Source organism: Melopsittacus undulatus, chromosome 9 (genome assembly GCF_012275295.1).
Source record: "Melopsittacus undulatus isolate bMelUnd1 chromosome 9, bMelUnd1.mat.Z, whole genome shotgun sequence".
Taxonomy (NCBI): domain Eukaryota; kingdom Metazoa; phylum Chordata; class Aves; order Psittaciformes; family Psittaculidae; genus Melopsittacus; species Melopsittacus undulatus.
In genome coordinates this window covers 8,845,976-8,856,860 of record NC_047535.1, presented here as the reverse complement: position 1 = coordinate 8,856,860, position 10,885 = coordinate 8,845,976, and the positions used below count along the sequence as shown (strand labels likewise).

The following is a 10,885-nucleotide window of genomic DNA, read 5'->3' as shown; positions in this document are numbered from 1 at the left end:
AACCTGCTTTCTTTCCAGTGCTTCCACTTGAATAGAAAAGCACCCTGCTCACTTATCAGCTGGATCACAGCGAATATCTACCAGGATGCAGTTACTGTGGCGCTTCCTTAAATTCCCAGCTTCAAACTTCTTGGCAGTCCAAGTCTAAAAGGCAAAAGAGAAGGTGGTGCTATTTATAATTAAAACAGCTTCCATGAGGGGGAGATAATAACGACTGAAGAGTGAAATAAGGCCATGCAGGCACCAGCTTGTGTCGTTTGGTTTGGAAAATGGAAAAGTAATCTGTACAAGAAAAATCAGTATCTCTTTAATTTTTGTGGTGTCCAGAGGTTCTGGAGTTGTAGCAATGAACAGCTTCATTTTTAAATGCCTTCTTTTAAGAACCTTAGTAGTTAAAATGAGAAGATGCTCCTATGAGACCCGTTTTTACCTCACAAGAACAAAGATACCTGCCGTCCTGCTTTAAAAAAAGCAACAGGACATCACACAGTTTATATTCCAGGAGCTGGTTCATATACGGGGTAGTTTAAAACCACCCTACAATGTCCACCTTTAACTCAGCCGTCTGGGACAACGCCTGTGGGGCCTACACTAAGCGGGACCCCCACCTCCCCAGCCGGCGCCTTGTGCTGCGGCATCGGGAGGAGCAGCAAGAGGAGCAGAAGGAGGACGGTGCTCACCGGCCCTTCGGTCCCGGCTCGCCCCCAACACTCGGTCACGCTGCAGGGAGCCCGAGCCCCAGCCCCACGCCTTGCCCACACCGCCTCCCTCGCTGCCCTTTCGCCCCTTCCAACTCCTCCTCCTCCCCGCGGCCCGGGCTGCCACTGCCCCCGCCCCTTTAAGGCAGCCGGGGCCGCCTTCCCGCGGCGGCTGTGTGGCTTGGGGAACATGGCGGCTGCCGCTGGCTGGGCCGTGCTGGGCCTGGCGCTGTGGCTGTGCGCGGCTGCCGGCGAGCCGGAGGGGAAGCGGCGGGCAGGGCCGGCCAAGAAGAAGGACATTCGGGACTACAATGATGCGGACATGGCTCGGCTGCTGGAGCAGTGGGAGGTGCGGGGAGGGGCCGGGGATATGCAGAGGGGACCCCGCGGCTGTAGCCGGCGAGGGGCACCGGGGCCTCGCTCCCGGCTCGGGACAAGGCGGGAGGTTTGGTGCCCGAGGCTCGGCCGCCCTTCCCCAGGGCCTGGCTGCGGCCTTGGTATGGAGCGGGTGGGGGCATGTTGGGCCTCATGGCGTTGGGGTGGCGGGGAGCCGTTCCCTGTGGCTGAGGCTGCGGGTTCCTGTGTAGGGAGGTTACAGCATCGGGGCGGGCAGGCACAGAGACGGCTTCTGGGGAGCTGCTGTGGCCCCGGGGCCCCGCGTCCTGCCCTGCTGCCCCTGCTCTCTCGAGCACACAGTGTCCCTGTGTGCCACAGCCTGGCTTGGCTTGATTGTCTGCTCTGTTGGGGTATTAAGGGTCTTGCTATCTATCATTTGGTCACAAAATGCTATATCCATATCCAAAGGATGGATAGCAGGAGAAATGCTTATTCCAGGTTTCCAGAGTAGATACATAGTTGGTTGGTGTTTTTTCTTCCTTGCCACTCATCATGGTAATTACTTCTAATTCCAGCTCTGTTGCCTCCCTTTGTCCCCATCACCCTTCTGCCTTAACTTCCTTTTGACAGTTCTCCATCATTCCTCTCTATGTGGTTGTCATGACACTGTTCTCTTCTTTTCACTATTTTTGTATTCCATCATGTTCTGATAAATCCCAGAACACTCATCAGTGTCTTCTACTCTTTCCCATGAGGCTGTTCCCCAGAATGTTTTGCACAAGTCCCGGGGGAAATAATGGAGTAAAAGCTTCTTTCTCCTGTAACACCATCTGCAGCTGTAAGTCAAGGTGGAGAAATAGGTTTTGTATGTGTAATATTAAGTAACTTTTGTGAGAAGTAAGGATGTCTGCCTTGGGCCTAGTTGGCAGATTATGAACGTGTTCATCCCAGGGACTGTTACTGTGCACTCCCTTTAAGAAGGGAGATTCTTGGAAAACTGAGTTAAAATTCTAATAAATTCTAAATAAAATTATATAAAATCTCGAAATTCACCTTTCCATTGGTGGTATCAGCCAAGGACCAGGTGGTCCCAGCTGCTAAAAAATCAAAAGCTTAAATGATAATATTGGCCAACTTCAATGAAATTTGGCATTTTAGGGAAAATCTTAGAAGATTAACATCTCTGAATTGGATGCCTGGATGAAAGGGAGACTCAAATGAATGCTGTCGTGACTCTGGCTCTGTTCTCTATTCCAGCCATGTGGCAAGCAGGAGGCTGTTCAAGGTTTTTCCTCTAGCTGGAGCAGGTCCCTGATCCATTTCACCATGTGCTGTACAAATGCTTGTAGCCACATTGTGTGCAGATGTGGATGAACATCTGGGGACTTTGCTTCTCTGGCTGGCATTGCCACTGAGGGAATTTGCAGCCAGTCACAGCCCTGGGAGAAAAAAGTTACTGAAGCAGTGGCTCAACAATGAGCAGTTGTTGGGTCTTTGGGATGGTCAGCTGCATGGCATTTTGCCTGGTGGTAGTCAGGACTCATAAAAAGAACATGAAAGACTTAAGGGGGTGGTGGCTGGAGGATAGAGAAGAAGAAATGCATGAGTGGACTTGACAGGGTGGGATGAGAAACAAAGGGGCTATTATGAATTTGGATAAGAGCAGGAATTATCCTCTGGAGCAAGGGGCACAGGGCCCAGATCTGTACAGAATCAAGTGTCATTCATTGCGACTGAGATGACGCCTAATACTTTTTATTTCCCTGGCGATTAGTCAAACGTGCTGGAGGATGATGGCAGTTACATCCTTGGGTTCAGCCACAAGCCTGGTGAGGCCATGGCTCCATTAGCCATGTGGCAGCCTTCCCAGAACAAGCAGCCACCTTGCCCTGTGCTGGTTCAACCATGTGCATGGATGCCCAACGAACTGGGGGAGTGATCTAGCAGGAAATGAGGATGGGGAACTGAGGTTTCTTCATTAGATCAGTTGCATAACTACAGCTTGAAACAAACTGCCTAGGGATTTCCCTCATGGAAAGGGACTCTCCAGCAGCCTTGGGTCCAGAGGAGCGGGAAGCAGAACTGAGAATGTGATTGTTCTGTTACTGAAATGTCATATTCTTTAAGTAGTTCATAATTGTTGTAAGCTCAGGATTTCTTGGGCTTGACACTGAGCTGAGATTGTTGAATAGGCCAAGGAATTAGGTGACATATGTTGATGATAGTTTTAAAAATAAAAATTCAGGGCATTGATGAGAAATGTGTGAGAATGTGAGCAGAGGGGAGGAGAAAAAGAGTACATAGGAAATACATAGTTATGACTGTGTTGTGTAATGCTTTCCCTCTGAAGCCTCATGTTATAGCTTAAAGAAATGAATCTGCTAGACATTTCAAAGCAAAAGCTTATACTTTTCTCCAGTCTTTTGCTTCATAGGTAGGTTTATAGATACAAAACTGCGTGATAGTTTGTACAGGATCAGGAGAAGGTGTGTAGCATAGGGAAGCTTTTGGCTGCTTTTTTATGATATTTCTATTCAAACTGCAACAGTACAGCTTTACAAGCATTTAGCTGAATAGTTAAGGGAAAAATAGGTTAATAGATGTTAGGTTGTGCTGTCACTAAATCCAAAGTCAGTTTCTGTATTGCATAAGGACTATATGGAAACATTTCTGCCTTTCCATTTCAAAACTGAAATAAGCTGGTTTTGCATTAGCCAAACTGTTCTAAAATTAGGACTGTTTTGCTTTTACTTCTGAAGAATGTTTTACATTAGCTCATATAAGTTTTTGTATTTTCACTGTGCTTTACCAATATGAGCATTTTCCAGCTTCCTCTAAGATTAGTATTGTTCCCCCTTAGTGAGGGCTGTGGGACTTCCCTGGGGCTCTCCTTTGCTCTCAATTCACTTAATAAGGAGTTTTCAAAGGGATGTGAACTATTTGAAAGCATCCTTCAGCCCTGCAAAATCGAAGCAAATGTAGTTAGTAAGGAAAGAAAGGATAAAATCTAAGGCTTCTACAGTTTCTATTCTGTGGTAACTAATTTTAAAGCTCCTTTGTCAGAAAGACAGAAAACTACGTAATTGAGATGGGAAAAGAAGAGAGGTCGCTTGCATGGAACCTTACCTTTAAAGGATATGGGATGCTCAGTGTAGTGGGATGTTGTCAAAGGATGATGTTGAGTTTGCGTATAGGCATGTGCAGAGATGAGAAGGTAGTGCATACTTAGACCTAAAAAATAAAGCATGGCTTCTGAAGGGAGTTATCTTTAGATGCTGCTACAGTTCATGTCCCTGATGGATTACTGCATATTTTCACAAAACACTTGAAGTCAAAACAACACCTGAAATGTCTGCTTTAATTCCTACTGATTTACAAGGGCTTGGGTGGATGCCAGTATAGGACTTCCAGGGTTTTATGTTGTATTTTTGTATTAGCTTTTTAATATGACACAAATACTGTTGAAGAAATCAAGCTTTGGCTCAATGTGAGCTGTCACTCTATTCACTCCTCTCTCGCATGAGCTGTTTTAAGGGGCAGCAGTTTGAATTCTGCCGTTCCAAATATTTAAATGCCTGTCAACCTCAGCAGAGGCATCAAGAGTTTTTTTCTTTATTCTAGGAGTAATTTACTCCTGGTGATTATGTTGTCAGACTGTGAGCTGCAGCTGTGCATTAGAAAACTCATGAAGCCTTTAAGTTTTCCTGTGGCTTGAGCCTTGAAATTCTGAATTTTTGTGGGTTTTATTTGGTAAAGAGGCAAAGTCAGGAAAATTTAATTCTCAAGTGATCAAATGAGTCCTAGAGGTGAGTTTTGACCTCTGAAAGCAATGTGCAGGTGAACACTTTTCTATGTGTGTATGAGGCTTTTTAGTGCAACTTTCTCAGTTCATCATGTATGCGTAATAAATTTCTGTGAAACTGAAGAAAAAAAGTTATTTTATGAAGTACCTGTGTGGAATTGTACTGAATTAACCTTGAGGCTGAACTATTTCTTAGTATATGGTAAAAGGAGAATCTAGCTGTCAGTACGAAAATGTGTTGAGGGGAGGGTTATAAATGGAAGAATACTATTGATGAAGTATCATGAAACAAAACTCACTATTTATTTTGGTTTCAGAATCTCCATTATCAAGCTAAAAAATACTTTGTCAAAGTGGGAAATTTCAAAACAGAACAGCTTTGTGGAACAGTTGATTTTAATGCCTCCTTTTCCTTTTCAAAACAGAAAGATGATGACATTGAAGAAGGAGATCTTCCTGAACACAAGAGGCCTCCAGCACCAATAGATTTCTCAAAAATTGATCCAGGCAAGCCTGAAAGTATCCTGAAGCTGACAAAGAAGGGGAAGACTTTGATGATGTTTGTCACAGTGTCAGGAAATCCCACAGAAAAAGAGACAGAAGAAATCACTAGCTTGTGGCAGGGCAGTCTCTTCAATGCAAACTATGACGTGCAAAGGTAAGCTGTTTTACACAAGGATGAAGTTTCTCTTTTTACAGAAGTCTTGTTTCTTTCCTCCTGAGAATCTTTTCAACTGTTTATGCACTTCCCACCTCAATCATCTGTCACTATTTCTGTATCAGTTTCTATGCCAATTTGTTGTAAGTCATGCTATAAAAATTCTGGCATGGTGCACAAATCTTTTTAACACTTACAAATTACGTATGTGTAGCCTCATTTGTTTTTATCTCATTATGTTTCAGCTGTTTATCAGTTTTAGCTGCAGTAGTTTGCCTTTATGTGGTTGATGGGAAACATCACACTTGGAAGACTTGTCACCACAGAAGGCTTTTTGTTCCCCTTGCTAAAAGGTGTGGTGTTCCTGAAAGAGAGAGGATCATTTTGAAACACAGGAAGATTGTGTCTCTTGTACTGAGGCTGGGAAGGGTTATAGTCAGTGTATAAAGCAAATATAATGTCCGTTAGTGGGTTTTACATAGTGCCAAATTAGTTCTTAAGTTTTCTTTGTATTCTTACTCCTCCTTGATTATTTGCAAACTTAATGCATTTTATTCTTACATATGCTAGAAAACTGTACACTTGTCTTCCTCCCCAGGCAACAAGATCAGCTTCTAAATGCGCCATCTCTGGGAGTGTTCAAGGCCAGGATGTTCGAGCATGAGGCATCCCTTCCCATGGCAGGGGGGTTGGAACTAGACGATCTTAAGGTCGTTCCAACCCTAGCCTTTCTATAATTCTATGATTCTTGCTCTTACATATATGCCTCAGTCATGGAGGTGCTCTGAGTTAAGTAAAATGTACTGCTTAAAAACACAGAGCTAACAGAAATTATATCTTTCCTTCAGGTTTATTGTTAGCTCAAATCGTGCTATCTTTATGCTGCGTGATGGTGGGTATGCCTGGGAGATCAAAGACTTCCTGGTAAGTCAAGAAAGGTGTGCGGATGTTACTCTGGAAGGTCAGGTTTATCCTGGCAAAGGAGGAGAAGAAAATGAGAAAATGAAAAACAAAACAAAACCTGAAAAAGCAAAGAAGAAAAAAGACGCAGACAAGAAATCTAACAGCATCAAAGAGGACAACCGAGCAACCAAACAGAGAGAGGATCTATGATGGATGTGTTAACCAGACTGAACACTGTTCCTTGAAGGGAAACTAAATTTCCATGCAATTCCTGGGTTTATTGGGGGGGAAAGAAGGAAGCAGAGGTTACTGAGGTTAAAAGACTTTTATGTTGGAATTCACCAGTTTACTTATTAATGTTGGCCATTTGTTTAGTTGCAGGATAGGTAATGTTTAATACTTTAGTTTGTAATTTTGTATACTTTTGTGTTAAAATTAACATACAAATGTGTGTTGTCTAACATTGCAAACTTAAATTAGGTGGAAAAGAAAAAACAGTCTCAGAATACACTGATACTCATCTTTAATATCCACGTACATCTTGGCTGTGCAAGCTGGTCATTGATTTGTAACTGCTGATGGACAGCAGAATGCAGTACTAATAGATTCTCTTGGAAGTCAGTTTGCTAGAGTCAGTTGTAAAACTGCATAAAAGTGCAAAGAATAATGGTACACTGGCCAAACATGCATGAAATTACAGGGTTTAGGACATGTCTGGTCAGGCTGCCTGCTTCTTTAAAATCAACAAAACCTCTTCTGTTTGTCCCAAGAAATCCATGGAAATTCTTAGAAGCAGGATAGAAGCTAGGCAGAGAACTCAGCTAATTCACTCCAAATCAGTGCAGAAAAGAGATTCTGTACCCTTCAAAGTGATGCTGGGCTGTTAATCAAATTGCAGCACCTGCATGAGCAGTTTCAGGGCAAAAGGAAGGTCAGATTTGTGGCATTCAGGTTGCTGCTGCTGCCAAAGAACTGTGCCTCTGGAAGCAGATGTTATGTGTGTCCTATTATTTAGACAGTAGATTTTAACTCAGAAATTAATTTGGTTTACTGGTTTAAGAGTTTGCTTAAATCTTTGAAAACACACTAGGTGCTGTGCAGAGCTCAACTTCGAGTTAGACATATCCCTTCCTGATGTTTAGTAACCAGATTATTATTTTTTGTTTGGGTACAGATTGCCGACTGACAGGATTGATCGTGGGGAAAAAAACACATTGATTTAAATGCTCTGAGGTTTGATGTATGGGAGTGAATACAGTTTCCTTGACATACTTTGTATAATTGGGAATGTTTTATTATTATTCAGATTGTATTCTGTCAGATTTATTACTTAGAATTGTTGCCCTTCTGCCTTACTGCCTATTAGGGACTAAATGCACCTTGTATGTATGGTCCACATCATTTTCCAGAGGATGAGCACAGTATTGTCTGTCTTCATTCAATATTACTAAGATGTTACTTTGACTCTTTATTAAAGGTGCTAAAATCCAAATGTTTTGGATAAAAGGTCCTAATTGAACCATAATGGTTAATCTTGTGGAATACTTCAGTATCAAAAGTGGGAAAATGATCTTTTGAGTACTTGTCCTAAAATAAAAAATGTGACTAAACTTTCTGTTTCAATGAGTAGTAAAGCCTTTTAAATAATTAATGCATTGAGTTAAGTATTCGGGAGAGACACAAATTCATCTTTGGTTTCTGTTCATAAGGACTAAATGATGTTGATGAAGGTTCCAGGTGACTGGGTTTATTTAATTTTAATTATATTTGTATGAATTCAGGATTAAAAAAACCTTTCTGGCCACACTTCGTTAAACAGGTCTGTACCTGTTTCAATAGAAAATTAAATAACGTATTTATTCAGGATTAACTGTATTACTTTTAAATTGTACTATTAATCCAAACATGTAATGGAGTTGAGAAGAGTCTCAGTAGATGTTTGGATATTGCATTACATCAAGATGTGCAGTCCATTTCTTGTTCATTACTCATTTATCATTTTGTCAAGTGTTCTTGGTTTGCACCTGCCTTTTTTTTAATGGAACGTTGCTTCTCACCTTTAGAGATGAACAAAGGTCAGATGAAACAATAAATACAAAATATTAATGAGTGGTTTTGTTTTTACAACTTAAACCTATGATATAGAGATGACAATTCAGGTTATGATCATAAACATGGGGAGATGAAGTCTCTGTAATTTTCCTAATCTTAGGAAACATAAACCTGTTTTTTCAGTCAAAGTGAGTTCTTCCTGAGCTAAACAATGAAGCAATGTAAACCGACATACGAAGGCAACTCAGCCAAGGAGGAGAAAACAATTACTACACTATATACCTATAAGGCCAGCTTAATCATTTGTAAATCCACATTTACAGTAGGTTGGAGCTCTTTCCCTTTGTAGTTAAAAGGAGAGAGGTAATTTTGTTGAAATTCAGCCAGCCAGTTGACTGGGTTTTTTGATTGGCTGTTCTGAATTGTTAAGTTGCCTATCCCGAATGCAGCTGTGTTTTGTGCATGTAGTTCAGTTTAAATTTTAAAATGTTTTGGTTTTGGGGGCATTTTTCATTTTTTTTTTTTAATAGGAATAATGACTTGAGAGTTGCTTTTTGGTACAAAACACAAAGTGCTGCCTTCAAGTAGGTGGGGTTTTTGTCTTCCATTTTTCTCCCTTTTTCATGCTTCACACTCAACAAATAGCATATTTAACTATTAAGTATAATGTGAAGCTGGCAGGAACTTCACCCAGCCAGTCTTTCTCTGGTATTGCAGTTCATAACTACTCCAACTTACGTTCCCTTTTGGAACTAATAGGCCTTTGAGCTCCCAAGGACTTGTCCTCATACAGTGTTACATTAGCAGATGTTAACTGGAAACAAGTTGAGAGACCTGAACATAATATCACTTTTATATATGTATGTATAAAATATCTCCATAAAGTTACTTAAGGTCATTCATTAATGTTTTGTAGGTACCCCAGCAGATGTTGAATTCTGCGTTAAGTGTCTCATCAGACTTCCAGTAACAGATTTTTGGCTGTACATACAGATGTATGTTCAGATACTGCCTTTAAAGCTAATTTCACCAGGGAGGGTGGTGATTATAGCTTTCCATATTTCTTTTTTTTTCAGTATTAAATAGAGGTATATGGGAAATAACCTGCTTTCATGACAGCTGAATAAGTGCCTGCTGTCCTTCTCCACTCAGCTCAGTGGTTTCTCTGTTCTAGTGCCATAACTTTTCTAAGTTACTGTTCTATTTTTAACCCAGCAGTCCTCAGAAAAGAAGCAGTTTGGCAATGGTACTACACAAGATGTGGTTCACTTTGTGAAGAATTTCCAATGGACAATCAACTTTTTTATGTAATAAAATACCAGAACAAAGATGTTGTGGGTTTTATTTTGTTGGGGTTTTTTTCTTTTGTTTGGCTTTTTTAAGATAGATGTATTGTGTGTGCCTTATCAAAACAATTTAAATTCCTACCTCAAAGAATACAAGTGCATCCCCTGTTCTCAAGAGCTTAATTTTATTGACCAAATAAGTAGGAAATCGGGCTTTTAAGTGGGGGCTGGGTCCCAGAAGACCCAAGAGGAGCACCATGTGCAGTAAAGGAATGCATGTTTCTATGTTGGCAGTTGAATTTATAAACATCCTCACCAACTACTAAATCTCCCTAATTAGGCAATGTAAACAGTATTCACCGTAATTTAAAAGAATGAGAATTGCAAGTGCCATCATTACTTTGTATGTGTGCTTTTACCTGTGCTTATTTGCTAAGATTTACCTGTGAAGGTGCAATCAAGTTCCCTGTAATACTGCACCTGTTACCAGTCTTATCTCTGTTTGCTGCACGGTCTCACTCTATATGCATCACTTACTAGCAGATCAGTTTGTGGGTACCATTTTGTGGCTTCTTTTTTTTGTCTTCAGCTTTGTTGCTGCAGTTATTACCAATTGTCACCCAGTTTTTAAACTTTATTAGGACACACACACTACAGATTTCTGACCTTTACATGAGTGGTTAAAGCATTTTTATTCTCTGAACAGTTGGGTCTGCCTTGACTTCAAAAAGGCTCTTATGTTCCTGTCACTGCTTCTGAATTCTTTCAATGTGTCTTGAAAAGGAAATCATACCTTAAAATAACATTTTAAGATAGGGAACTTTTGCCTGAGTTTTGGCGGGGCTTATACTGAGGCTTAGAAATTATTTCCAGTCTTTATCTCTGGTTTATTTCCTTTTCTGTGCAAGGAGTAACAGTGACTGCCTTTTCCAGAGGTGTTTTTTTAATTGCATTGGACGTTTATAGAATTTCAAAGAGCCTGTGCCTGTATGATGGGATGCTCCTGGGTTTACAACTGCCTGTTTCATTGCTACTCTCATGTTTCTCATTCTTAAGATTGCCAGCCTACTATGTCTGGTGATACACTTTTATTTGCTATTTCTTTTTCTAAATAAACTATTTTTGCATATCACTATGTCCCATCAGTCAT

The 10,885-nt window shown here is 41.1% G+C and overlaps 1 protein-coding gene across 1 annotated transcript; it reads left to right on the top strand.

The window, feature by feature from the left end:
• Positions 1-849: 849 nt before the first annotated feature.
• Positions 850-9,793, top strand: MESD (mesoderm development LRP chaperone). Its single transcript, XM_005148737.3, has 3 exons — positions 850-1,047; positions 5,262-5,494; positions 6,343-9,793. The coding sequence occupies exons 1-3, from the start codon at positions 889-891 to the stop codon at positions 6,605-6,607; spliced, it is 657 nt and encodes a 218-aa protein (XP_005148794.2). The 5' UTR covers positions 850-888; the 3' UTR covers positions 6,608-9,793.
• The last annotated feature ends 1,092 nt before the right edge of the window (positions 9,794-10,885 follow it).

Coding starts and splice junctions, on each gene's coding strand:
- MESD (XM_005148737.3), top strand. CDS start 889: ATGGCGGCTGCCGCTGGCTGGGCCGTGCTGGGCCTGGCGCTGTGGCTG. Junction 1,048..5,261: donor GGCTGCTGGAGCAGTGGGAG/GTGCGGGGAGGG, acceptor TTTTCAAAACAG/AAAGATGATGACATTGAAGA. Junction 5,495..6,342: donor GCAAACTATGACGTGCAAAG/GTAAGCTGTTTT, acceptor TCTTTCCTTCAG/GTTTATTGTTAGCTCAAATC.